Source organism: Haliaeetus albicilla, chromosome 15 (assembly GCF_947461875.1).
Source record: "Haliaeetus albicilla chromosome 15, bHalAlb1.1, whole genome shotgun sequence".
Lineage (NCBI taxonomy): Eukaryota > Metazoa > Chordata > Aves > Accipitriformes > Accipitridae > Haliaeetus > Haliaeetus albicilla.
In genome coordinates this window covers 18,452,450-18,480,260 of record NC_091497.1, presented here as the reverse complement: position 1 = coordinate 18,480,260, position 27,811 = coordinate 18,452,450, and the positions used below count along the sequence as shown (strand labels likewise).

The 27,811-nt window shown below is 34.8% G+C and overlaps 1 protein-coding gene across 17 annotated transcripts in view; it reads right to left on the bottom strand.

Annotated features, from left to right (window-relative positions):
- Nucleotides 1-27,811, bottom strand: part of MYCBP2 (MYC binding protein 2) — a 201,252-nt gene that overhangs the window by 92,189 nt on the left and 81,252 nt on the right. For all 17 annotated transcript variants that reach the window (XM_069802496.1, XM_069802497.1, XM_069802498.1 and 14 more), the window contains 19 exons: nt 24,302-24,419; nt 22,072-22,276; nt 21,567-21,720; nt 18,944-19,116; nt 17,705-17,830; nt 17,479-17,606; nt 15,716-15,807; nt 14,545-14,679; nt 14,379-14,462; nt 13,103-13,199; nt 11,054-11,246; nt 10,157-10,431; nt 8,972-9,193; nt 7,111-7,302; nt 5,758-5,964; nt 4,854-4,985; nt 4,130-4,308; nt 1,108-1,250; nt 195-295 (listed from right to left, as the gene is read on the bottom strand). In XM_069802496.1, coding sequence (XP_069658597.1) covers nt 195-295; nt 1,108-1,250; nt 4,130-4,308; nt 4,854-4,985; nt 5,758-5,964; nt 7,111-7,302; nt 8,972-9,193; nt 10,157-10,431; nt 11,054-11,246; nt 13,103-13,199; nt 14,379-14,462; nt 14,545-14,679; nt 15,716-15,807; nt 17,479-17,606; nt 17,705-17,830; nt 18,944-19,116; nt 21,567-21,720; nt 22,072-22,276; nt 24,302-24,419 — 2,956 coding nt within the window. The remainder of the gene's footprint in view (nt 1-194; nt 296-1,107; nt 1,251-4,129; nt 4,309-4,853; nt 4,986-5,757; nt 5,965-7,110; nt 7,303-8,971; nt 9,194-10,156; nt 10,432-11,053; nt 11,247-13,102; nt 13,200-14,378; nt 14,463-14,544; nt 14,680-15,715; nt 15,808-17,478; nt 17,607-17,704; nt 17,831-18,943; nt 19,117-21,566; nt 21,721-22,071; nt 22,277-24,301; nt 24,420-27,811) is intronic.

The window sequence follows — 27,811 nt, the reverse complement described above, 5'->3', positions numbered from 1 at the left end:
AAAAAAAAGTAATTATTGAAACATGATGTGTTTTTAAAATTCTTTACTCTTGGAAAATGTATGAGTCACGTGGTCAAATATAAAACACTAATTCATAAAATCATAAGAAATTAGGATGTTCAGATTTTCAGAGTAAACCTTTTCCTTGTATAGCATTCTTAAATTTCTACAGTAATTTCTGCTGAGGAGCATACCTTGGGAATAGCTGCTGCTACTGGTCCTATGTAGGCTATTATGAGGGGAAGCAGCATTGAAAACAGACTGGAAGAGCTGAGTAATTCTGGAATGTCTTCAGCTAAACAAAGATAATTACAACACAGGTATTATTAATAAACGTACCATGGTTCAAAACACATCTTATTTTTCTGGTTTGCTTCTTATGAGTTAAACTTCTAGTTTCTACACTAGTTTTTACTTCAAATTATTTTTATTATCTAGGCATTGTCAAATTCTAAACCTGCAAAGTTCACCTGAGACAAATGTGCCATTATATACAGTTCTCTGTTAAAAAATTTCCCCCTCTTAGAGCCTAAGTTTATTGCATTCTTTGCCATTTTGTGAAGCTGTGTTTGTACTTTCTACACTATAAAAGCTAGCACAAGCTCCTCCTGGCCCTCAAAATCAATTTCTATAGCACTATGTAATATTCTGGACATTTTGACTAGAATGGCTCAAGATGGTAGCTTAAAACCACTCAGTTTTAAGGCTAATGTCTACATTTCTCAAAAATGGATTTTTAAGTGCTTATAAATGCATTACACCCATCAGTCTTCCTGATTACCACCACTGTGCAAAACATGCAATAAAATTTGGAAATGACCCACCATAGCATATCTTTTGGAAATAAAAAAAAAAAATCTTACCAGCTTTAATATGATACTTGCTAAATCGATGAGCAAATTTATACAAGGTATCTGCCTATGCTATCTCAAGTGCAACTCAACGACTTAAAGTTACTCACAGTTTGATACCTACAGGAATGAAAGGTTAGAAGAATATGCTTTGGAAAGCAAAAGAGAAATATCACAATTTTTCTATCACTGATATTCTACTATTATCTTTTGCTATCAAAGAAAAGTTTTGAAAGCCAATTTTCAAAAGCCTTACCATCTACAGCAAGAGCCCTGTGCAACAGGTCTTTGGCTGCCCGTACAACAGCGCTCACAACAGAAAGAGCCCTGCTACAGTTTTTATCTTCTTCATTAGCTTTGTTCAAAAGCTGTGATTGCAGATCTCCATCATATTCACTCCTGGACAGTGGATTAAGTTAAAGTAAGTTCACAAAATACAAAATTATATTGAAAAAACATGACTGAATTTTGGCATAGATCAAGTGAAACAATTTATGATAAGGCAATAATGGAAACAATCAAATAAACCATACAGGATATTTTGGAGGCAATGCCTCACTGTTAGCCCTTTGCAATCATTTTATTTTTATTTGGCAGAAAATATGAAAAGCATTTTCCACAAATATTTCTTTTGACTAGATGCCTTTTAAACCACAGAAATGTATTAATTGCTATGCTCTTCCAAGCCCAACCACCTATCTTGATAAAAAACCAGAATAATACTAAATGCATCACAGAAACAAGTAAAACTCTTTCAATGGTTATTTCTGCAGTATCGTAACAGGGAAAAAGATTCTCCCTCCCTATTCTAAAGATTAATTTTGGTTTTGGAATACCCTTAACGAATAGTTTTTTCTCTGAAATCCACTCTTTATGTCAAATCGGGTTCTCCTAAACAACATTATGCACAATACTATTTCAATAAGGTATATAAAAGATCTGGTTTGATTTGCTTTTTCAAAGCAGTCGAATGAGAATTATAAACTAATTCAAGCCCTCAATATGATAGTGAGTAAGCTTTGGCACAGTCAACTAAAATCACTTAGCATGTAAACCAAAGTTTCCCATTCTCCTTTGGATTTCTTATGCTTGTCCAGAAAGATTTGATCCTTCAAAACATCATTCCAGAATATTAAGATTCCAGGACTGGCACCTCAGCATGCTCAAACACTTTACTTGGAGCAGTTCAGTGCACAATAAGGATATCTATCCTTCCCTGTGACTTAAATTAACCACCCTTACAAAGAGATTTTTTTTTTTTGGTCAATGTGTCCTAGAAATGTAGGTTTGCTGTCAGCCTCAAGCCTTTTTAATTTAAACTTATTAGTGACTGACAGCGGGTGCAATTCCAACTGGGTACTTTTCCAACAAATCCTTCCAAAGCATTTCTGCCCATATCAGAAGTGCATTAACACACTTCTTTTGGTATGACCTTTCTTGGCGCTTGCATAAGCAACAATTCTATTTGTATTTGAGCACCCTTCAAATAAAATCAAGTTGGAGGTATTAGCTGATGATGAACATTTGTTCCTTTACTGTAGACAAATCAAAACCTCAAGTCATTATATATCAAACTGGGAATCCTCAAACTGACTAAGTCCATAACTATAGTCCTCCATCAGATAACATTTAAGTTTCTGTTGTCCAAGCAGACTTCAAAAGACATTGTGATTACAGGCAGCAGTCTGCAAATTTTCCAAACAAAACTTAATTTATTCTGTAACAGTTCTGAGTTGTGCCATTATGGTCCTTCAAGTGCTTCTTAGAATTTTCTCACAGTTGAAACAAAAAACCTGAGACTGTTCTGATCTGAAGACAGCACTTTGGTGTGGTTTTTTGCCATATGTTAGCTTATTATAAGGTAGAATGCCTTGAAGCTTCCATTTACTGAAGTTTTATGTCCTTTGCTTTTCTGAAATCAAAATAAATTGTTATTTCTCCTTTAATCCCTCTTTTGCTTATATAAAAGCAGAAATTCTAGGAGAGGGAATACATGGTTTTTTTGTCTTCTTTCCTCCTTCTTAGATAATATGATACTTCATAATAAAATTCCTCCAAACACTGGAGGAATTCCCTAAACACAGATGTCCAAGATCCCACAAGACTAAATCAATGAAAGTATCATGACAAGCACCACTGTAATTCCACTATTTGATAAGCAATTACTGTTACTACTGACAAGCTGGATCTTTGGGTCTTTGAGTACAGCCAATCTCATGTTTTAAAAGAGTTTAGAACTATCCTGTATCTTCAAATATACTTTTATTATAATTTTGCTGGCAACTTTATTTCTTCATATTTTAGGTCCTTTAAAACCTTAAGAGCAACATGTTCTTGTGATTGTTAGTCCAAAATACGTCACTTATTTTAGCATTACTTATTTTATCTTCTTCATCTTTTATTAGGTAGGTATATCTCGCACATAATTAAATATCAAAGTAAATTACTATTCCTTGCTCCTTTTATTCCTCGGATCTGCTGTTGATCAGCCTTTTATGACAAAAATTGAGACTTGAGTAAAAGGCATGACACGTTTTTTTGCTGTGCAGATAATGGTAGCAATTCATATATTTGGGTGCTGACATATTTTGAAAATCATGTCTTCATACATATCAGGGTAAGCACCTCAAAAATGAAAGCAATGCTTTCTGCAAAAGCATTACCTTAAGTGAATTCCTACTATCATCCTGAAAGGCTAAAATAAAGCTTCCCTGCAGGACAGTCAGATGCTTCAGTTGATTTTCTTCAGGCGGTTGCAGTTTCTCTTTTTAAACATTTGAACTCTACAGTAAGAGAGGAGACAGTTCCTATATAAACAGACCTTGCTTCACTACATGATGCAATCATTTCTGGCAACAGAGGAAGGAACTGAATGAAACTGAAGAGATAAACATTCTAGTGAGTAGTCTCTCAAAAATCTCTTAGGTTATAGAAAAGACAGAGACTGAAGTAGTGCATCTTACAGCTTTAAAGCACTAGACAACAGACCTTGTAAGAGAGGTCAACCATCAAATTATTTGTCAAGTCAAAAAAAAGAGAACCTAAAACAAGACTGGAAGATGCACCAGTACAACTTGTGTCCCCAAAACTGTCTTCACTAAATAAGTTAAGTCTGAAACCACACTGGAAGAACACAATACTACTGTTAAAGAAGCTCTTTCCTCAAACACACTCCAGATGTACTTACTTCTGTTACTTCTCAAAAATAAATGTGGTATAATAGCACTATGATGGTTTTATTCACTTTTCTTAGAAATGCATCATGACAACACACGAACCTGTAATAAAGAATCTGTGGAATTTGTCCTCGTGTTTGGTTTGTGCCATTACTGCTCAGACTACATGTACTAAATGTAAATGTTACACCATCTGGACACTGAACTGTGGTCATTCCTCCATCTCCATTGGCAGTCCGGCTTCCATAATTCCTCAAACGAACTGCATATTTCACATTTTCCTTAAAAAGGAGAGCCAAAAATAGTATGCAGTATAAAACAAATATATAGGTTAGGCTTCATGGTATTATGAAAGCTAGTATTTCACATTAATACTGGGGAGTCTGAAAAGTCCTTCAAAGCACTGTACAAAAGAAATTAACTGAAAAAGATCCAGCATTTAACAAAAGTCAGAGCCGTTCTCTGTTCCCAAACTACAGACCATAACTTAAGTAAAATATTACTACTAATACTTGAAGAGTGACCAGGTACCCCAGAAACTTAGCTATGAAATTGCGCACAAAAAAGTTGCACATTCAAGAATATTCTAAAATTACTAAGCAATTACAATCTATTTTATGCTATTATAACAATTAAGATTTCATTTCTTTTTGCTGCCAGGATTTCAACTTTTTCAGTTACCCAGTGAAACTGAGACTTTATAAAGCAAACATGTCAAGATCAACTTGTAAAGGTGTACACAAAAAACAATTTATGTTGAACATTCTGATTTTTGTTATCTAAAGAAGTCATATGAAACCTACAGATGCACACTTCTTTTATTTACCTTCAGTGGCACGACTTTGTCAAGTCTGATTTCAGCTATATCACTGGGAGAATCATCTGTGGTGTAAGTTCCTTTAACCAACTCTAAAGATGTCCACCTATGAGAATGAGTTGAATCTCCAGTATGTTCACTCTGATTCAAAGAAACAAAGTAATTTTAATACATTTATAATGTAAATACATGACACATTCATGCAATTGTGCAAGTTATGTTTTCTTGCATAAATTGTTACACACAGCATTACAAATAGAACAAAGCTGGAAAACCTGTTCAAAGTCAACAGTAAAGCCTTTCTGCTAAAAAGGAAAGTACTGAGCAGAGAGGTTAATTTCCCATAGCAACCTATGCTTGCCCTTTGGAAGGGATTAGAACAGTCAGTTAAAGCGAAAAACTGGGTGTAAAAGAACAGAGGTTTTTCTTCATTACAAGAACACACAATACAGTTTTATACTTCTTCTAAGAGAGTACTTCAACAACACATGAAACATCTGTAGCTACAGCCTGACCATGCTGGTAGGCTACCCCTTTCTTCAATTTTTGGTTTAAAATGTTTTAACTTGGTCTCCTTTATTTCACTATTCCCTTTGCAGTTTGCAGAGAGATAACGTACTAATTTACATTTAGCTCCAGAAAGTGAAAAGCCCACTATGCTTCAAATATTATTTGTAATAAAGTAAGATTTCAAGACCATAACCAAGGTAAGGACCCTACTGGATATGGTATGTAGCTTGCAATACCACAAAAATCATCACCACAAGCAAAAAGAAAAACCCTACCTACCAGTGCACCATTTTACTGGCAGCCTAGACTGTATAAGAGTATTACAATATTACTTTGTAAAACATATTATGAAAAACTCTGAGGTTACTTCTGTCCAAATTGTTTTCTCAAATGCGGTACTTACATCATCAACTAATACCTCCAACTCATACTCATGAATTCCTCCTCCACCATAAACAGAAAATCCTACTACAACTACACCAGGTTTGTCGACAGAGAAACATATTGCATCAGGGGATCCATTCCCAGTATTCCAGCTTCTTCCCTGACTTGTTTTAGTGAATCTGTTTGGAGTGGATTTGACAGAATGGAGAGAGTTCAGCCCATCAACCTGCAGAAAGTTAAATACAAGCACCAGAAAAAATTAACTGCTAAATGTTAGACAACTTTAATAAACCAAACTTAAGTGATTTGAATTACCAGATTTTCAGCTGGGTACATTTTAGAAATCAACTGATGAAACATGTAAGATGCCACTACTGGGGCTTCTATTCAATATCGACTAAAAAGAAAATATAATTTCTGGTAATTGGGAATTAACTAGAAATAATTAGGAATCTGATTTCTATTTTTTCCAAGTATTTATATATATTTTATAGGATGAATTAGCACAAAATATAGCTTAACTGTACTACAAGACAACTTAGGTATTTCTGCCTTCGGTAAGGTCAAGATTAAGAGAGGACAGATACAGGTATTATGTAACAGTAAAAACATCTTAAATCCAGATGCTATCAAAAGCTCGGTTCTTTCTGTGAAAAAAGTCTGCTGATAGTACAGAGACAGTGACATCCCTTAAATAAAATCAAATAAATTTCCATCACTTAACGATGTTATAGTCTCATGAAAGAGAACTTCTGTATATGACTATGAATATCTGGATTTTAAGAAGTTCAACTCAGTACCACTCAATTTCAAATACAAAGCAAATAAACTGGAAAAAGTCTAATGATACAGACAAATATAATACACATATAATATTTAATAGATAAAGGAAGATGTAAGGAGTATCTTACATATAAAGGAGGAAGACAATGCATAAACAAAACACATTATAAATTCTGACCCATAATCAAAAGCAGATAGGATTAGAACACGAGGCACCCATGATACCATGAGAGGCATAGAGATGCTCAGGTACGTGGCACTGCCTCCAGCGAGCGCTGAACAAATATATTTTGAGTGTGTATATGCAGAGACATGCATGCAAAAAAAGAAGCACTCAAAAAAAAAATTGCCATTTTTTAAACAATTTGCAGTATTCTGCAGCCATAATGAAGTAGCTCATTATCAACAGTACTTCCCTAATACAGTGAATACATGCTTTTAAATTTATGTTAAATATCTGAAAGCTACTGAGAATTCCAGCATTTGTGAATGATCTGCATATCTATAAAATTCCTACCATGGCCTGTATCACATTCATTATATACTTGTCCTGAAAGACTTTCGAGTAATGATTTTATAGAAGCTTTACCTCAGATCCTAATGCTGATGCTGTAAGCTCACTCACAATACTAGCAAGCAACCCACAGGTATTAGAAACCAGATGTGAAGAGAAAAGTTCATTTTCTCTTCTAAGGCTGTTCCGTACTGGTAAAACAACAATGACCAACATCTTTTCCAGCACTTCCCGAAAGCTCGTCATCCCTGAAACATTTTCTTCACTCTGCATCATGAAGAGAAAAATGATAAGTGACACTGTTCTTACTTAAAAAAAGAAACAAACCACATTGATTTTCACATATTATAAGCATTAGGTAATTGAAAAATCTGTGACTTCTTAAAAATAAGAAATGACTAGAGGGTAAAAAAAATAAAATTCTCAAAGCTATCATAGTATGTATTCCTTTGTAAAAAAACCTGATTAATATTTTTAATTTCCAGAATGAGGTGGTGCTGACTTGATTGCATTGGAAAGATATATAGGTGTCCTTCTCAGGAGGGAGCTTTTCTTATAGCCCTTCTTGCCATACTGTCCATAAGCATATGTTAGAATACAACTGATATATAGCTACCTATGGAACTCTTCACATCATTGTCTTCCCCATTGTCTAAAAGAAACTCAGAAGCTTTTTGGCTTTGATGTTAGCAAAGAGAATCTTCTATGCAAACAGGTAAGATAAAACCAGTGGTGGGATGCTTATAAAAACAGTTGTTCTTTACTGAATGAAGACTATGAAACAAATCTAAGCTTAGGCATCTACTGTGTCTTCTAACTAGCAGTGGCATCCATTGTTTTTCAAAAATTATCCACACTGAAAGTCATTCCCAATAAGGAAAAATAAAATCAGCTCTACTGATGAAAATCAAAGATTTGTCTTTCTCACTGTTTTGTCTCCCAAAAATATCCAAGTAGTGAACAGATAGGGAATATAACCAGGTGAAGCAAACCTGTATAGACACCTGCACAGAACTTTCTCTCTTTAGCAGTTAAGAGGCAGCTGTACCCAAGACAGAAATATTATCTTTGCATTTAATAGCTTTTGGTGATTTTTTTTCTTCATTAATTTGTGCAGGTGCTTTCTAAGTCTGTGAAAGCTTTTAGCGTAACAATGGTCTACAGGAATATGTTCCACAGCTTAACTGCATATTTTATGAAGAACAGCAATCTTTTGAACTTACCTTTTGCTAAGGTCTCTGGTTGCTCAAAACTTTTGGTACTGGAAGACTCAACAATTATCCTTTATCTACCTTTCATGCATCATTCATAATTTCATAAGATCATAGCCCTCTTGTCTTCTAAAGTGAAGAATACTATATAGTAGTCCCATATCTTTGATTACCATCTTTACCCTTTTCATTCCTGTAAATCTACTCTGGAATAACAGAACTGCAAAAATACAGCATTCAAGAGCCCTTGATTAGGAAATTGTTTAGTAACTTTTGATAGAACTGTATGAACTGGGCTTCCCTTGCCCACCTGCTTGTTGATGCCTTTAAAAACTCCAGTTTGAGACATGACATTTTATTACTAAAGCTGTGTTGACTCTTCCTCAAAACACTGAACCTATCCACATGTTCATTCTTGTGATCATATGAAAAAGCTGAAAAACTGTTGCAGAAAAACAACTCCAAACTATATTTCTGCCAATTTAATATTCCAAAATAAATAAGAATAATTTTTGCTCAGACGTTCTCCAAACAAGAAATAATGGGAATATTTCAGACTTGAAGATGAAAATTGGATAAAATAAGTTTCTGAAACAAGCCTTTTAGAAAGGAAACACTCAGGCAAATTCAGCTACGTCCTTATAAAGCTAAAACTTCAACTTACATAACTGGGGTTTTTGTTGCAAAGTAAAACAAGTTGTTAAATTTTTAGGATATATCCTAACCTGACTAAGTTTTTCCATGTGTGCAACCAAAAGAGGAAAACGATGTGCCAGAGCAGAGTCATTCTCAGTGCTGACTTGTTTAACCATTGACCGCAGCAGTGCCTCTCCATCATAAGCAATTGGAAAGATAGAGGTCAGTTTTACTGAAGTATGGCAGAGAGCAGACATTACAGCAGCAAGAAGCCGGCTACTGGAGGTTTTGAAGTTTGCTTCCTGGATGTCCTAAAAACATAAAAACAAATTAATAGAATGGCACTATTGCATTCAAAGTAAATGAGGGAGAAACTACTTTTGGAAGGAACTTTCCAGTTTTATAGCAATTATAAAAATAATTTAGAGAAAGAATTTCATATACTGTTAGCTTTCCTGTGAATTTTACATTCTCTTCTCTCATGAGCTTCCATTTAGATCTTTCAAATTAGAGTAATTAAAACTTGGTCCACATGTTTTAAATAATAAACCCATTTAAAATTACTTTTGAAATTATGGCACCCTTTGGAGACAAAGCACTTCATATAATTAATCAAACAATTTAATCAGAATAATATATTAAAGAACTGATTCTTCCTTGAATTTTAATATGTTAAATGCATTTTCATCCAAAGCAGCAAATTGTTTACATCTTACTGCAATCAATGCAAGGAAGCAACTACCCTGTTTAGCTGTGGGATGCTCATTCACACTAAGCAAGATACTTAGAAGGAAGTTGTTGATTACAGAATACTACTGCCAGCTTCTTAAGTACTTTGCTGGATCAGAACACTGTTATAACATACAATAATGAGAACTTATTCACATATTAGTGATGAGTATAAAAATGCCACATGTATGCTCCCAAGCAATGTGCAGCAAGAGTAATCACATCTAAGGCATGGCCTCAACACCAAAAAAGGAGGTGCTGACAGTTACCAGCACCACAAATTTTCTTCACTGTCCCAGAGAGAATCTTACTGCTAAGGGAGACAGAAGTTCCTAGGCTCTTTTTGAACTTGGACACTTTTAAAAAAAACAAAACAAAAACCCCAACCAAAACCCAATTATGAAAAAGACCAAACTACAGCAGAATTCAAGTTGCAAACCAGGATAAACATTGAAAAGGAATACAGGTTTTAAATACTGCTTGGCTTCTCTTTGAGCAAAAGGGCAAGTGAAGTTATAATATTTACTTATGCCATTTTAATGTACCTGGTCCAAACAATTGAGCAAGTCACAAAGACATGCCCACTGCAGAGCTGGTGTTGGATAAAATGAATGAAAGCAAGCTGTGAATGTATTATGGCATTCCTGAAGAACAGCTTCTAAAAGACTGAGAGGCTGACTGAGGTATCCTTGTGGATCATTGTCCAACTTCACCATGCAATGATCAACTCCTTCAGATAAAATTTTTCTCAGCAAGGTCCTAGTTTTTCCAATGCAATCTGCTAGTTTGCTGGTTTCTTCTACAACTGCCTTTGCCGTAGCTAGAAGTTTACACAAAGAGCAGTGTTAAATGTACAACAAATGAAAGATTTTCATATTAAAATGCACATTTTACATGCAAATAAAACAGCTAGAATTTAGCAATGTTGATGAATCTATATTCAGAGAAGATAATTTCAAAAGGAAAACAGTGAAGGGTGTTAAACTACATTGAAGAAACCTGAACATCAGAAACTTCCAATTTTCTGGTCTTTCATAATATATGCTGCATCTTAATATGAGCATTGTTAAACTACAGGCATGAAAACCAGATACTGTCTTTCAGATTTGAATTGTGCTCACCACCAAAGCAGCTACTATGTACGGAAATGGGAAAAAAGAGGATACAAATAGTCCAAAGAACTCAACTGTCAAGCCAAACAAGAAATTAACTTTAAAATACACACAAGTTAGTGTAAACATGTGGTGTTGGATGCTTGGTTATACAGACAATTGCAAATACCCCATTTCTGACAGCAAGTCTCTAAATTGCTCCAACAAAACCATCTGTACAAGAAATTTCATCTTATAGCATATCCTACATGAATACTTAGAACAAATTTTGAATGTCCTGTAGATTGTTATTTGCTGATAAACACGAAACAAGTCAATTAAGAGGAATACCTGATATTGGATATATTTCACAGGTGTAGACCCTCAGCAACCTCAGGCAGCAAGTGCCCACAAAACGCAACCTTTCTAAATCCAAAAGAGTAGCAGTGTATTGGAATCCTTTAAGTCCACGAAGTTCTTCAACTCCCAGCACCAGTGTTGTCCAGCTCCAGTGAAGAATGCTCAATAAAGATTCAAAGCATTCCTATTTCAGGGTATGAAGGATACAGAAGACAGATTTTGTGTTAAAAACAAAAAGTGAAGTTTCAGCAGCAGTATAAGATGAAAGGAAAGAGCATCTATACCCATGTTTATTATGAAAACATATTTATATCTATACACATCTACCACACAACACACAAATCCTATTTGCTTGAGAATAAAAAAGAGGACTGAGACTCTAGGGAACACCTCACTATAATACCATGCTAAAAGCAATTTATAACATATGTTATAATATTAAGTGTGTGGAAGTCTTTCAGTTATTTAACAACTAACAACTGTTTGTATTCTCCTGTAATACAAATTTTGCAGTAAATTTTACTTGCTCTGTCTGCGTATGAATAGTGTAATACCAACTTTTAACAGAATACATTCTTGTCATAGCAGTAAAGACTTACTGGGCTGTCTTTGCTTTGTTTTTAAACAGTTATGATCTGCAGGATCATGGGAACTATATCACATTTACGGGACTTGAAAGTTCAACAGAAGCACATGACAATCCACAAGAAATATGAGGATTTAAAAAAAAAAGTTTTGTTTGTCCAAAAATTTGTTTCTACTATTATTAAATGTGGTTGATAGTTTCATAAAGTTGTATCTCAGAAGGCAAACTACAAGTACTTGGTATTGAATACCTTCAAGCTGCAGGTATACTGTCAAGCTGCAACAATCAAGCTGATTGTTCAAAGTTAGTTATAAAATCCCTAATGCTCCAGAAAGCCCAAACTCTCCTCTTATCCCAATTCAGATCTATGGTGAGGGATAACAGCAGCAAGATAATGAAGAGGGAGAATACAATGTGAAGTATTAAAAACCATAGCAGTTCATAGCTTAATGCAAATATTTTTAAGCACACATTTATTAAAAGTAGCTATTAATATATCGATGGTTACTAAAATTGTAAATCATGTAGCTAATACATTTCTAGAAGAAACCTCAACAGAAGATCATCCTGATCATCAGAGAATACTGAAGAAATGGAGAATACATAAATGAGAGAAAGCAAGCTGGTTAAGAAAATTGAACTCTGAGTGTCCATATGGAGGCAATAACTTCAGTGTAACTATCAGTTGAGAATACTGACAGTACACGTAATGCAGTATAAAATATAAACCAGGATGGAACTGAAAATAATGTAATCATTGCTTGTAACAGGTAAGGAAGGGACTTCAAAATCATGAAGACGGAATTGGCCTTATCCTGCACGATAATGTTGCATTTCAACTTAATGCAGTATTCCTCAAAATTTGACTAACCTCCTTGTGTGTGAAGAACTGCAGACTATCTTCTAGTAACAGTTGCAGTTCACTGTGCCCATTCATACTTCTTACCTCAGCTTATCAAAATTTAATTAAATGCTATCTGATCGTCAGTGTATATTGGAATGCATCCAAGAGGTAGATGAATCTCACCAATGACCTATTAATGACAGTAATTTAAAAGCCATGGAAGAGACCATATAGTAAAGCTCCTCCAAAACTCTAAAAAGCCTGCTAATATTAACTTCTTGGCAGGGAGTAAGGTTTGTACATTAAATACAACCAGTAAGAATGAACTCAACACCACCCCCCTCAGAAAAAAACCCAAAACTAAGTAGCTCAACCTTGTTAACAAAATACATTTCCAGGCTCTCATCCTCCGGTCAATACCAAGCTTAGCTTAGATTTAAGTTTAAATCTGAAATCTTCAGAAAAAGTAAAAAAAAATACCATGTTCTATATATCAGCGTACCTAACTTCTGCTTAATAAAGCAGACAGAAAAAAATCATTATTTCCATATGTACGTCTTTCAGTTTTCTAAACTTCCAGGAAACGCAGAAGATTCTTGATAATACTCACCACTGAGACAGTTCTGGCAAAAGATCTCTTTAAAATATGCACAGGTTCACTGGTTTGCTGTTTTCCTTTGGACGTACTGCCATCACTTGTTGGCAGCCTGGAAAAACAATTTAAGAACTGACTTGAAATCTGCACTTTTTACTTTTAGCAGTTTTTACTGTTTGTATTGTTCAAGTGGAACAAAAGCAGAAGAAAAGTTTAAGGTAATTATCAAAAAAATTTTCAATTTCACCATAACTTCCTCCAGTTCCTAATTCTTCTAGACCAGTAATCAAATATCTTGAATTCTCTTCAACTGGCAGAATTCTGACAATTGATAATAAACTTGAGATTTAATTACATACTACATTGTTACAAGTATTTATTGTATTTCTTCACATGGCATTTTTAAGACTAGAAATGTTACTCCTTAAAGAACACTAGTTTTGTGGAAGTAAAAATATATGTCTTCAGCCATATCCTTCCTTCAGAGACCCCAAAGCTTGTTGGTCTATGGCTACAGCCATCCCTCCACCGAAATCACCCTAACAATTAATAGGTTATGCCAGAACTTTATGTGCATCAGTCAAAATGAAACCTTCCTCTGGAGAGATAAATATCTGTGGACACAAAGCTTACTGGCAAAAGTGAGCTGTTCTTATAGAGGACACCTTGAAAAGGACATGCTTAGAAAGGACATAGCAAGAGAACTGGTATGAAGAGATTCCAAGTTTCAGAATCAACACAGGGCAAGGGGGAATATATATATACATAAAATGTAAAAATTAGGTCTTGTATATATCTGAGGAAATCTGAAAAACATATATTAGCAATATAGTGAAAGAGTTCTAGCTTCTTAAAACAGAGTTACATAACAATTATCATGGGAATAATAAATTTATGGTAACTTATTGTAAAGCACAATTCATTGCCGTTTTTTTCTTCATTAAAATAATCTGTTTGATAGTATACTGCACCTAAACTGAGGCCTACTAAATAGAGTACTTCCAAACTAGCAAAAAAATGAAGCATGTTAGATGAAATTATGAGGCTCTACAGAACTAAATGAAAAACTCAGAACATATGATAAGAATGCAAGAAAACTGCAAAGAGATAAATGTTGGTATAATGGATTTATTACTTTTCTCAAAGACACTAAGCTTTCCCTAAATTTTTCAGATACTGATTTCCTTAGCTTAATACAATAATAATGTCATAACACATATGCTTACTTTAACAGGGCTTCTGTATAAAAAACATGTCAATAAATTGTTCTAAACAGAGGGCAAAATATTACCTGTATAGCAACTGTGGGATCTGCCCTGCATTAACATCTGTACCATTATTTGATTTCTTGGAACTTTTAAACTGAAATACAACACTGAAAGAGAAATAAACTGGTTATTATTCAAGTAATATTAGATCTCTTCTTTTGTGTTAAAAAAGAATAGAAAAAAATATACCCATCATCTGTAGTAATAGAGGCCTGTCCATGAGATCCACAATCACTGCTAGGTCCTGACACTCTTGCCCAGGCTACATACCACCAGCCAGCTTGTAGGAGTACTGGTTCATCAAACATCATTGCATACTTCTCTCTGGGCGAAGTAAATTTTGAAAAGATATATGTGAATTAGTTTCTAGATTAATCTTTAATGAATTACACCCTGCTTATAACAGAAAATTGAAAATGAATGGAACGAATTATTAATCTCAATTATCTATTATATTCAAAACTTAAAAATATTTCATTGAAAAATATTGTAGTCATTAAAAAAAAATAATTCACAAGGACCTACAAATGCCTAAGTCTAGCTTGATCTTACGTTTTGAAACAATCAGATATCAAATGCCAAATAGAGTACAGATAGATTAAGTTAAATTAACACACACAAACACTATTACATTTACTATATAATACTGCAAGTATTAATTATATTTTTTTAATTCAATTTCAGAAATTTTTTTTAAATGACGGGCTCATACGTAAATTCTTAGGAATTACACATGAATATTTAAGAAAGTAATAGAATATATATTTAGGAGTATTGACACATAAGAATTAAACCTAAAAGAATTAGTCACTGATGATTTGAATGTTAAATTATTTCATAACAGGGAATGAAAAAGCAGCTAAAACATGGCTAACCACATCCATATGCACAAAATCTTTCAAGCAATAACTGCTTGTATTTTAATGAGCTGAAGCACAATAACCCTTCTTTTGGTTACGATAATTCCATATTGCAGTAAGTTTAATGATGAGTTGTTTAATGCAAATACCCATTTGTGCTTGAAAGCATCCTTTTGATAGAAGTATTAAAAAGAGCTGCTGCAATGTTTTGTCTTGTCTTCTCATCAGACAAATATGTGATTTGACTTTGATTTATACAAGAGCAAGTGTGAGATTATTTTTCCTTCTTTTAATTTAGTACCATAATGGCTATGTGAGGTATTTGGTGTTTTACTACTTTACCCAACACACTTTGTTTGAGTGTAAGTTTTACATCACTTGCTAAAAACTTCTAATGATGTAGATATCTGTTGGTATTTAAAGTGATTTTAAAATGTGTAGGAAGAAAGTAAAAATAAATATCAAGCAGCAGGTAGAAGTAGGTAAGGAAAATATCTTACCTAGCAGCACAATCATACGCTAAGACATCTGTTTCAGCAAGAAGGTCTCCATCAGTCTCATGGTCTCCCCCATCTGGACCCAATTCAAACAACTGATGGAGTAAGAAAAAAGGTAAAAACACATTTTAGGTGTTAGGAACTTTGTAATACCACTTTTTCTTCTCTGTCTTTTTGGAAACTGTCTATTACTACTATTCTTTACCCTTCCCAAAAGTAATTGCTAGTTACTATCACTGACAGGCAAATACCCATCTGGAAGTCAGGATTTTGTAATGTTATTAACTGTTAAAAAATAGCAGTTGACACTGACCTCCCAGCCTTATGCCTAGATATATTCTTTAGTGGAGAAACTCCCTAAATTTTGCCTGCAAGACAAATGCAGAGCATCTAAAAAAAAGGCAAAGCTGGGCAGAAGGTGCAGGCTTTCTGTCACAGGATGAAATGCACTGAAGATATACTCAACTTCTGCGGAAAGGGATAGCTTGACTGTTTAGCAGAGCTAGTCAATAGTGTCATAAACAGGTGGTGACTAGGACAAAAGACGATACCCTTTTCAAAAGAACTTGGGTTTCTTACTCAGTCAAAAATAATTTCTACAGTTCGATGAATTTGCAGAAGGACCACAATACACGTCTATGACTTCTCATGCAAATGCCAATTTAATACACAGTTTATCTGTGGTAGGACTGGCAAATCTTATCTTTGCTATAAACTAATCCTAGACAACCAGAAACAAATTGAAAAAATAATACTAGAGTGCTTTCATAGGATTGCTACCTCTAGTATTTAAACATTAGTCATGCTTTTTTTTGTTAAGTTTCTTGGCTTTCCTTAAACATTTACAATTCTCAGTCATTGTGTTAAACTAAGATAAAGTACAACCACTTATTCTGGATCTCCTGTTGTCTTATGCAAATGTTACTGCTAAAGCATATGCCATCCATTTCCCTAAACCAAACCTTAATACCTATTCATCTGAAAACAGAAAAAGAAAACTCAATAACCCACTAAATGACAAGTAACAACAATAACATATTCTGAATATACACATCTAATGTAAATCTCAGACAGATATTAGATCCTTCCTTTACAATGTCTTTCAGGGAGTTTCCGAAATCCTTATTAAATGTGGGAATAGAAGCTACTTATCAGAAACCAGAGCTCTGTTATCACACTGTGTGTTTGTGTGAGCTTTTTTATCCAAAGCCATTTATTTATTTTAAATCAGTGCATGTGCTCCAGCCCTAATCATCCTTATGTTTGGTACAGAGCAGTTAAGTATGTTTTCTGCCATTCAGTCTCAGCTGAAGAATCCCAGCTGAGAAGCTATCCAGAGAGCAGTCTGAGAAAGAAGTGGCAGGGAAAGTAGGAAGCATGTACCAAAGAAATTTCAGCTACTGATAAGCACTCTTTTACTGGTTTCAAGAAGCAGTGCCTCATGTATCCTGACATAGGACGTGATTCTAACTTGAAGCCCACAGCACCAATTTTCTGCAGACGGAGCTTTGTGTAAATAGATCACAGAACCATTCAATCCACTACCATATCTGCTCAAAACACCTGTAAGATGGCATAACATTTAGTGAAGGTAGGAATGGGCCAATTCTTGACAATTAAGAATAGTAATTCTCAGATCTCTACTTCACCCACCTTACCTGCATAAGGTTCATTACTTCTCACTGAGAACCCTTCTTGTAGTTCTATTACTAATGCTTTTAATAGACAGTAAACCACTCATTCATCAAGAAATAAAACTAACTTACCTTTATTTTAGCAGTGTATTCACCCCTACCTCCAAAAAGACCAAGACCACCTAACAAAATATCCGTATCAGCACAGAAACGGATAGCTTCTACTGAATGGGCTGAATAACCCCAGCCTCCTCCATGACCTGAAGAAAAAAAACCCAAGAAAAATAGTTAATCTATCTTGGTCTTTTATTCCACAAGCCTGATCAGCTTGTGCGATAAAATTTTACTGTGTACTTACTTTCAAATCTGTTAACAACACTATAGTCTTCTTTAGAATAAACTTTCATCACTGCTTGAGTCTCTTCTTCTGTATTTGCTACACCCATTTTTAAGTCCTGCATAGCAGCCAAAGTATCAAGACAACCTAAAAGAAAGCAAAACCAAAAGAACTCAAAATGTCTTACTGTTGATTATAATCAGTGAAATGGAAAAGAATACTAGTTAAAAAGATCAAAGCAACCTAACTGTTCTGTCCCTAAACCACACATATGCTACCAAATATTGTTATAGCTTTGATTAGATCTGGGGTCACTGCTGTAGAATCTAAAGGTTCACTATTGAAGATTGATTTCATTTAATTTATTCATTTTCCAGAATAACCAAGAAATGTAATTAAACCTACTTTGCAACTCTTCCAATAGTAAATAGACAGCAACACCTTTTTTTTTTCCCCCTTTTTACATTTCCCATATTACCAAAAAAAAGTTGTAGTAGTAACTGAATTATGGGCAGACTTGAGAGCCTTCATAAAAGGCATTTTGTTTCATATGCATGGGTACCTAACGTGCCTTACTCTGACTCAGACACAAAAAAGTACTGTTTAAGTTAAAATTTATCACATCTCTAACACACAATGAAGAAAGCAGGACAAGGAACTGATCACTCGTCACAATCAGTGAGCTACAATAACTTCCAAAACTGCACTCTGGAGCATTGGGTATGTTGCATATGGCCAGTTTGTACATGAACACAGTGGGATTATTTTTTGTTTTGGTAGGCTTTTTAGACTACAGAAGGAAATCATACTACTCTTAGTGCCCTGTTACACAAAACTGCAGAGTAAATTCTAATTTTGGATACTGCATTTACTTTAAAATAAAAAAAGCTTATATAAAAGCACTTTTTTTCCTGTCTTCTGGAGACTCGAGGTTAACTTAACACTACTGAATTTATTCTGCAGACTGTCCAAAAAGATCATCTAGGAAAGTCTCTTACTTTATTATGCTGACCTCTAGTAGCAGGTTCCATCAGAACTCTAAAATCCTCTAGCATCATTAAGATGGCAGAAGACAACTATTTTGATTTAAATTAATGCATATCAGCCAGATCATAAGTGTTAAGAGCGATGGTGAAATAATACAAAGTAAAATTTTAACTCAAAAAAGTCAGAAAGCTGTTAGATTACAATTCATTTATACCTTAAGTAATGTTTCTTTATTTCATCTAAGCTTCTGACTCATCAACTATAAATGTATACCTAGAATGTGCAAAGCTGCATGAGATCTGGTGGTTAGAGCTTTGGAACCTGTTGGTAGAGCAAGTTCTGGACTCAAAATACTACACCGGGATTGCATGTCTGGAGCTGAGGGAAGTCTGGAATCGGCAACTACTGCATTGTAACTCCACAGTTCCCTAGCATTTGGTCGAAACCTAGAGCAAGACAAAACAGAGTAAAAAAAACTTTTACCTACTAAAAAAATACAAAAATCTAACTGATTAAATTTTATAAGCTATTTAACATAAAATGAAGATCTGCTAGTACAAACTCTTAAAATTGAACATCATTACACCAAATACATATAAACTTTACTAGGTTAACACACTAGCAAATGGAAAGACACAAAAATATTCTTATTGTACTTCAAGTCAAACAGTCATATAATGGGTTTACAAATTTCAGAAAATGTTGGACACTTTTCAAAGCTAATAAATATTAAAATGGTATAGTTTATTAAGAAGCATGAAATAACTAGGCAAAGCAGTAGATATAATGGCAGATGTGCTAAAAAGTGATAACGATGCCAAGTGAAAGTAAGAGTTACTCACCTTCAAATAAGAGTAAAAAGATCTTGAGAAATCCAACATATTTTGTTTTTTTTAAATGGAGAACATCACCTTGTGAGTTTTTAAGGGATTATAGAAAAGGGCAGCATAAACAAGGGAATACAAAGACTTTCTATACTATAGATTAACATGGAGAAAAAGAAAATGAAAAAAAAAAAGAAGTCTTTGATATCACTATGCAAAAGGAAGAAACAGTTAGAAGACATAGGTCTGTGGGAGTGTTCTTAATAAGCACAAAAGGAATTTTCACTTGTACACTGTTCTAAAAATCCAAATGGGGCTAACATGGTCTAATTAATGGAGAAAGAAATAGTTTTAACTAAAAATATTATAGGACACCACATGTATTCGGGATTTCAACAAGTTATCAGTGTGCAAGTTTATACAAACACAAACACATATGAAATTATTTAACCACTTGAATTTCACTACCACCTGAAAAAGTCATAAAGGTCTGAAGAAAATTCTTAAAATCTATGTAATCAAGAATGCTGTCTCTCTGTATAGAGAAACTGTCCCCTTCATTTAAACAGGCATGAATAAAAATGCCCAGGAATGATAATTTATATACCAAATATTTAACTACTAATACACATATTCATGAACATGTTTCTTCTTTAGACTGTTCTAATATTTTCTATTAAACAATTGGATATAACACAGAAATAAACCTACACAGACTCCAATAATCCATTCTTCAGTTAAGTATTTAAGCTCTAGATTTAGTTCTACAGTCCCCAAAATTTTGCAAGACAATAAAACAACTCAACCCATGTTTACCCCTAATAATATTTTTAACATGTCACTTTGAACTTCCTCAATCTGAATAACCATTTTAGTGTGCTACATCAAGTTGAGCGTCACCACATTTTCTCCTCTGAAACTTGCTGCTTTCCCATGGCCATCAATAACTGCATTTTTCATAAACTGAGTCTTTCGGTGTGTTTAATCATGCTGATAGTATCATGACCAAGAGCTTTAAGGGATGTGGGTGCTACTCTTCCTTATTTCAAATCTCAGCATAATTTAAGTAAGAAGTGGCACCTAGCTAATGAGATCCAAACAATCCTGGGGATGTGCATAATGCAGAACTACATCCATCCAAGAAACTTCAGATGTCAAAAAGGAACGTGCCTAGCAAATACGCATGCTTCAGTGTTAAGTGGCTATTAAGTTCTTGAATCTCAATTTTGGATGAAGACATCCAAAGTAGGATGCAAGTAGCCTATGGACACAATGATCTTTTAAAGATATGATCCTACATGATACTGTGTTTTCCATGTGAATGCCGACTAGTTGGTTCCCTGCTTTATTCTAACTGTGATTATTCTTGTTTTGCCTAAGTCTTCAAACAGTTTAAACATCATCCATCACTTGCATTCAGATGACAGTTCAAATTTCTCTCCCAAATCCTGGCTAACATAGCTTTTAAATCATTATAGAAGAATTAGATATTATGATTCTGTTTTGGAATGAGGGCTTATGATCTATGCCTGCTCAAAGACTCCACTGAAAGCAAGCACCCCAAAGACTGTGAAATCACTACAACCATAATTTGAATGTCTATGTCATCTAAATAAGTTTCTTTGTTTTGACCTCCCAAACGTCAAAACTAAAAAGCATACTATTACTCCACCCCTTCTCCTATTCAAGTCTTAACCATTAATGCCTGAGAGAAGGATGAAGATTTAAGACACAAGGTTGTGGAAGTTGGCAAGAGAATTATTCAGTGAAGTGTTAAGTAGATGGAAGAAAGTAAGGGAAAGATAAAAAGAGTAAATAAGTGGAATAGATTGGGATACTGGAATGAAAATGATGCAAAAAAGAAAAGAAATCAAAAAAATTTGGGCAAGAGAAGATGTTTGGTTTGGGCTTACTTGAACAAATCATCCAAAAAATGTGAAAAAAGATACACGGAAGACTAAAAATTATTTTTCATCTACAAGGGAAAGGAGCATAATCAAATCTCCAGCCTCCCAAAATATTTTTTAAAATATTTCTATAGTACAACTTGAATCGCTATAATCCACACTTGCCTCCAAATAACATCATAGACAGGATCCAGACACACGCCAGAACCTTGAAGGTCTTCCTGCTCAGAATCATTGAATGTTTTGCAACTGCCATCTACTTTGTTTATCAGAAGACATTTAAAAGGAGGAGGTTCTGATATTGAAGCTGGTACCAAACCTATATCAGGGAGCAAAAAAGAGCAGAAAACCATGAAGACTCTACTCATTACGTGACATTTTCTATGCATGAAGCACTAATGTAGTAGAGAAGAACAGTTATACTGCTACAGCAAAAAATAAACCATAGTAAGATTTAAGTGCAAGAAAGTTTAGACTTTTACATTACTATTTTTAATAAAATTGATTTCTAAAGGAGCTAGGACCACCATGTGCAGTATAACTACAAAGCTAAAATATTTTAATTCCCCCATTTACATTTTTGACTTGTTGTCCTACTGTTCACGTGACCAAAGCTATTTTTTCTCCAATACTTCTATAAGCATTTAAAATATTATAGAAGAGTTCTTGCCTATTATATGCCTGCTTGCAAATATCTCTGATGTAGCAAGCACATGAGAATTAATGAGAGCTTCGTCGATTCGGAGAAAAGTCTGGTCTCCACTCGCTCCAATCCATGTTGCTTTGCGTCCATATTTAGAGCCTATATTAGGCATAGGTGCTGGTTTTGCATTCCAGTAGGGCATATCCAGAATTGGCCTGCCAAGCTGCCCTTTCTATAAAGAGAATGCAAGAATTAGTAAGTAATAGTAACAATAAGTCTCAAAGATGAAAAAGTTACTTCAACAGTTTCAACATACAAAATTAATTATGTGGAAGAGATAGCCTACCACAAAATTACCTTCAAAAAACAATGGCTACTCTAAGTCAAGTGTTACACATTTAAATACAAGGAACAAGATATTGAGAGATATTCTTCTCCCTGTTCAGTTAGGTTTTTGAGTAAACTCTTTTTTTAAATTCAACTCAAACTCTCCATGACAGATAACCTTCCTTTCCATTTTCAGAGTAAAATATAAAAGCATTATTCTCTTTCAATACTCAATATCAGAATAACTTCAGTGATAGACAAGGAATGAATTAATGGAGGGGGAGAGGGGGGAATCTACATTCACATTCAGACAGTCTAAATTCCACTCAATTCTGAAATTACATGGACTGTAAGTCTTACAGAGCAAATACCTCTTAGAAGTACCTAGAAATCAATTAGCACATCAAACTTGAGCTAAAAAGAACATGAAGTGCAAAACCAAGCACCTCTGCACATGCTCATTAACATCCTGAACTGGAGACCTAGGGCCTTATCTCCTGTGTACAACTAGTTACTGAGAGATGGACCAACAGTTCTTATACTGTACTTAAGTATGTAGTAAGAACTGCTGCAATAAACCTGTTCAGACTCCATCTACCTCACTCAGGCAAAGGAAATTCATTGCAGGCTAATGAAGTCAAGGTAACTTTTTATTTAAAATGGTAAGGGAGAAGAAACATGCATGTACAGCAAATACCCTTTGTCCAGCATGCTACTCATCACTCTTTCTACATAACAGTGTATGTAAGTAAACTTAGTGAAGACATTTTCAAGAAACACACTTGCTTTTGAGCTTGTCTTGACTTTATGAAGCTTTCAACAAACTTTCAAGCATTACAATGTTAAAGCCAGATGCAGAGAACAGGTGGTCTGAATTTATTTTTTCTTTTAGAGAAAGAAAAAACCCCAGTCAACAAAGAGGCTTTTAAATCCTATTTCTGACAGTGAATTTGTTTTTTCAGGAGCTAAGTTTCACTGCAAGTCAACAAAGCTTAAACTTTTATGTGTCCAAGCCACTTTTGACAAAAACATGGACACCAAAGCTCTTGAAAGTCTGAAAAACAACAAAATATTACCTAATCAAAGAGCCATCTTGTGGCACACTTTTAATTCAAAACATGATTTTCTGCTTCTAAAATTTGAGTCTTCACCTTTTTTAATTTTTTGTAGAAAGATGGATTTCAAAAGGTGCAATTTCTCCTCTGTTGTGTTTGGCAGTACAGCGTTTTTAAAGCATAGAGAAATAGCTCAATACCTATACTCTAGCTTTTGCCAAAAGGACATTAGTGGGAAAGCACGACCAAGAGATGACTCTGGAAAGATTGTAGTGAGGGGGGTATTTGCCAAGACAAGGAGGCACAAAGGCCTAAAGTCAGGATGAAGGGGAACTAAATGATGTTGAAGTGCTTATTCAGTGAATATAAGAATGGATTCCACGTGGACATAGGACAATATATGTCATGCGGATATTAAAGAAGAGTACCAGAGTTATGCTGTGTTATACTGAGCAATAATTTCCGCTCAAGTGTAAGCATAACTTCTGCAACCCATTGCCACTTCTATGAAAGAAAACAGCACACTTATTTTCTTCCAATGAATGCAGACAGACAGGTAATAGAATATGCAATAGATACTTATTTGCAGCAGAGCTTGCAACAGTAAGAGTTTGAGAAAACTGGTGCACCTTATAAAATAACACAGTTTTAAATCACAATCTTAATTAAAATACAAAAACCACCAAGAATTTCTGGCATCATGCTTTTCTAACCACAACAATATTAGAGGTTGCATTTTTAAACATAACAGACACAAAAGATATGCAGAAGTCATGAGTAGTTCTATATGAGCAAGTACAAGCAGTTTTGAAAGGTCTTTGGACTATACATTAACTACTAGCTTATTCCCATAAGTATTATTATTATTTCCTTACTGAGAAACTTCCAAATGTGAAAACCTGGCCATCCATTAAGAGAATAGCTGTATGGTTGCTCCCAGCAGTAACTTGTGTACTAGGACCTGGTAATGCTTGCACCAAAGTGGGACATCCCCTATATAAAAATAAATTAATTTTGTATCAATATATGCTTATGCAACATTTAACACATACGTTAGTATTATAAGGATTTCGATCACTGTGAAATATATTCACTATGTTCACATACTATACGGAATCAGAGTCAAGCAACAACTTGCATATTAAGTGAATAAAGGTATAAAAGACTGTACCAGATATTTAAGTTTATGGTCTCTTGTTACAGGGACCAGATCAAGTACCCTCTCTTCAGTTAAACTCAGAAATTAGCACAGAATAAAAATGGTCAATATTTAATTGTAGGATTACATTAATGTTACTGCAGTTACACTAACATATATGTGTGTGTGTGTATAAGTATGTATATAAACTATATTGCAATGAACTGTAGCAGTAAAAAAATTCTGTTGTGAGGACGCTGGTTAAGCACTTCAAAAACCTGTTTGCATTATGAAGCAATCAAAGCCTTACATGGTTGGTATCCTAGTACAATTACCAGAAGCAATATTGATACAGCCCTCCTGAGATCACTGTCTAGGGAATTATAAAAGAAAGAGAAGGTCTACCCACCTCCATCAGCTTTCTAATGGAGAATAAAGCATAAAAAACCTGCTCTCCATCAAAGTCATAGACTCAAGAAAGAAAGAACAAACTTCTCCAAACTGTTTTCCAGAAAAATCTGAAAAAGTCTAATCCATGTGCCTCCCAAATATGGACAGGTATAAGAAAATAAATTTCCCATTCCAGTAAAAATGAAGAAAAAAACCCGATAGGATGGTCAAGAAGCAAAGAAAGAAAACTTGAAGCGATGACTTAGAATTGAAACAGCAGAAAAGACAAAAAGAAAGAAGTATAAGACACTAAAATTTTTATCTCAATCCCAAAGTGAACAGGAGCCCTCAAGAACTGTACCAGACTTTGAATCCCATAATGAATGTCTACCTAGACTTCAAATTTATTGTGGACTTAGAAAGACTGTGAATTTGAAGAACAAGTTATTCCCAAATAACATTATGTTTGGCAACTCTAACCCCAGAGAACAGCGGCACTATATAAACGTACTTTTAAACACACACTTTCAAAAGCAGGTTAATCTAAAATAAGAACAAGCTGTGATTAAAAAAAAAAAAGGTGTCAGCCCACAGTTACCTAGCAATTGTTTAGCAGCTGATATGCAAGAAGATGGGTTAACTGCATGTTCTGATTTTGGCTGAATTGCAGGTAAAACAGGAGTCAAGAAAGTAGGAAGGAGAGGCATCATGTTTTCAACAGGGAAAGGAAAAGGGTAGATGGGAAGATGTGAACATATGGAAATGTGGAACAGAGGAATGCAGCATGAAGATAGGCTGATGACCTGAAGGAGGGGAAACAAGTATACAGAAAGAAATTATTCCTTCATGAATGTAGCTTCCAATGAGTGATTCTAGTGGAGATGGAGAGACTGAAGGGCAGCATAAAATTTGGTAGAGGATGCATAACATGACATTCATAAATTTAGAAGCCTTTATTGGTCTATAGGCACATGGGTTTGGACATCACTAAGATTACACACAGACACACAGAGCAAAGTTTAGCAGCACCAATGATGAAACATTTTAAAAACAGAAGAAACATTACTTTTGCCTCCCATTAACTTTAAGGAAGCTCAAAAGGGCACTGAAGCAGAAACAAAACATAGTTAAGAACTAATCCAAAACCATTTCTGTTAAAGGGAAATATTTTTATTACTGTTTTTTTTCTCTCACTCAAAATTATGATAGCTGCAGGCATGGAATTATCAATACTATGCTTGTAAAAACAAAGTGAACGTTTCATCTCTTTGATGCATAAAAGCTAAGCTGTTATCACCAGAACTATTTATCTTTCTGTTTTGGCAATTGAATTTATCAGCAATTTTATCTGAATGCTGTGTATGGTATTCCCTTGGCAGCAGCAGAGCAAAACCGGACAAGCAACTAACGTAGAGAGATGTAATATGGTATCCTCTTAAACAGCTCTTTTATTAAGATCACCCAGCTTTTGGAATGGCCAACTACAGTGTATCAACTAAAGAAATGAACAAGAAAAAGTTTAAGACATTTAACTATGTAAAAAAAATAAAGTAAAATTACAGAAAAATAGTTTTCACTTCATAAAAGGAGGAGGGATTTGGAAAAATACAGTAAGCCAGTTTGACTGATGTATATGGAATTTAAAACCTGTGATACTATTGAGTATTTCCCTATCCCTCTGAAACTCAACACAGAAAAGTTCAGCACAGACACTTAAGAGTCTGAGAGACTCTGTCCAAAAGTTTTGATAACCAGGGTTTCTCCATTTGAATGGTAGGAAGCAGTAAGTATTCTTCTGGGATGGAGTTGAAGGACACATTGGTGTCAAACTCACAGATTCTTTGGCTTCTGGACATGACACAGGTACTTGGCACAGGTCAATCACAAAAGAGCAACCTCAACTATACAGAAAGTAGCCTGAGACCCCTTGGGAAAATGTAAGATTGCTGAATGAAAAGCAGCAGATATACATGCATCAGCTAACTCAGGGTCCTGCAGAAGGTCCAAATGCATTTTGGCTGTCCACACTGAAACCCACTTCTATCCTGAAGGGTAAGCATTTCTGGGAGCAGATGTGTTTGAAAACTCGTCCTGCATTAACTGTTCGAACAATCGCTGTCCGTGGTACTCATCCAGCCAACAGCTGGCTGCCAGGTCCAGTAAGATGTCACTTGGGGCAGCTGACCGTGGTGCTGTAAATTCAGATTCACCATGGGCTGCTGCTGTGTAGTAGGTAAAAGGGAACCAGTCCTAACTTCCGTCAGTTGCAGGCAGAGTTGGACAGTATGGAGTTAAAAAGAAAATGGAGATTTTTAGCTTTTAGAGATAACTGGAAGTTTGGTGAAAAGATGTAAATAAGACCTGCACTCCACCACTGAAGTAAAATAATCAGACAATGCACGTAGAAACACGGTCCCAAACAGATATGATAGTACACATTTTTTTCTAGACATATTAACAGGATATAGTCTCTATGCTTTGTCTTCAAATAGAACATAGCTGATTGTCTGTGGAAGGTCTGCTCAGTTTTCTTCTAAGTTACTATTGAACCTTCAGAAGCAAAATCACATCAGGATTATCTTACTTCAGTCATTCCATTTCTAGAGCTTGACTGCCAGATCATGTGCTTGCTAACGTAGTGCTGAAGTCAACAGTTGGTACAAGAAATGAAGGCAAATTTTGAACAATAACAGAAAGATCCTGGAGTTTTAAGTCCCAGCTTCTTGAAAGAAGCATCAGCAAGAAACAGGCCTTTGCTTACCTGAATACAAGACATGCTATTTTTCACCAAGACTAGATACTGCAAAGCATTTCTTTCTTCCACTGAGTTTCTATCCACCAGCATCTAATTTGAGAA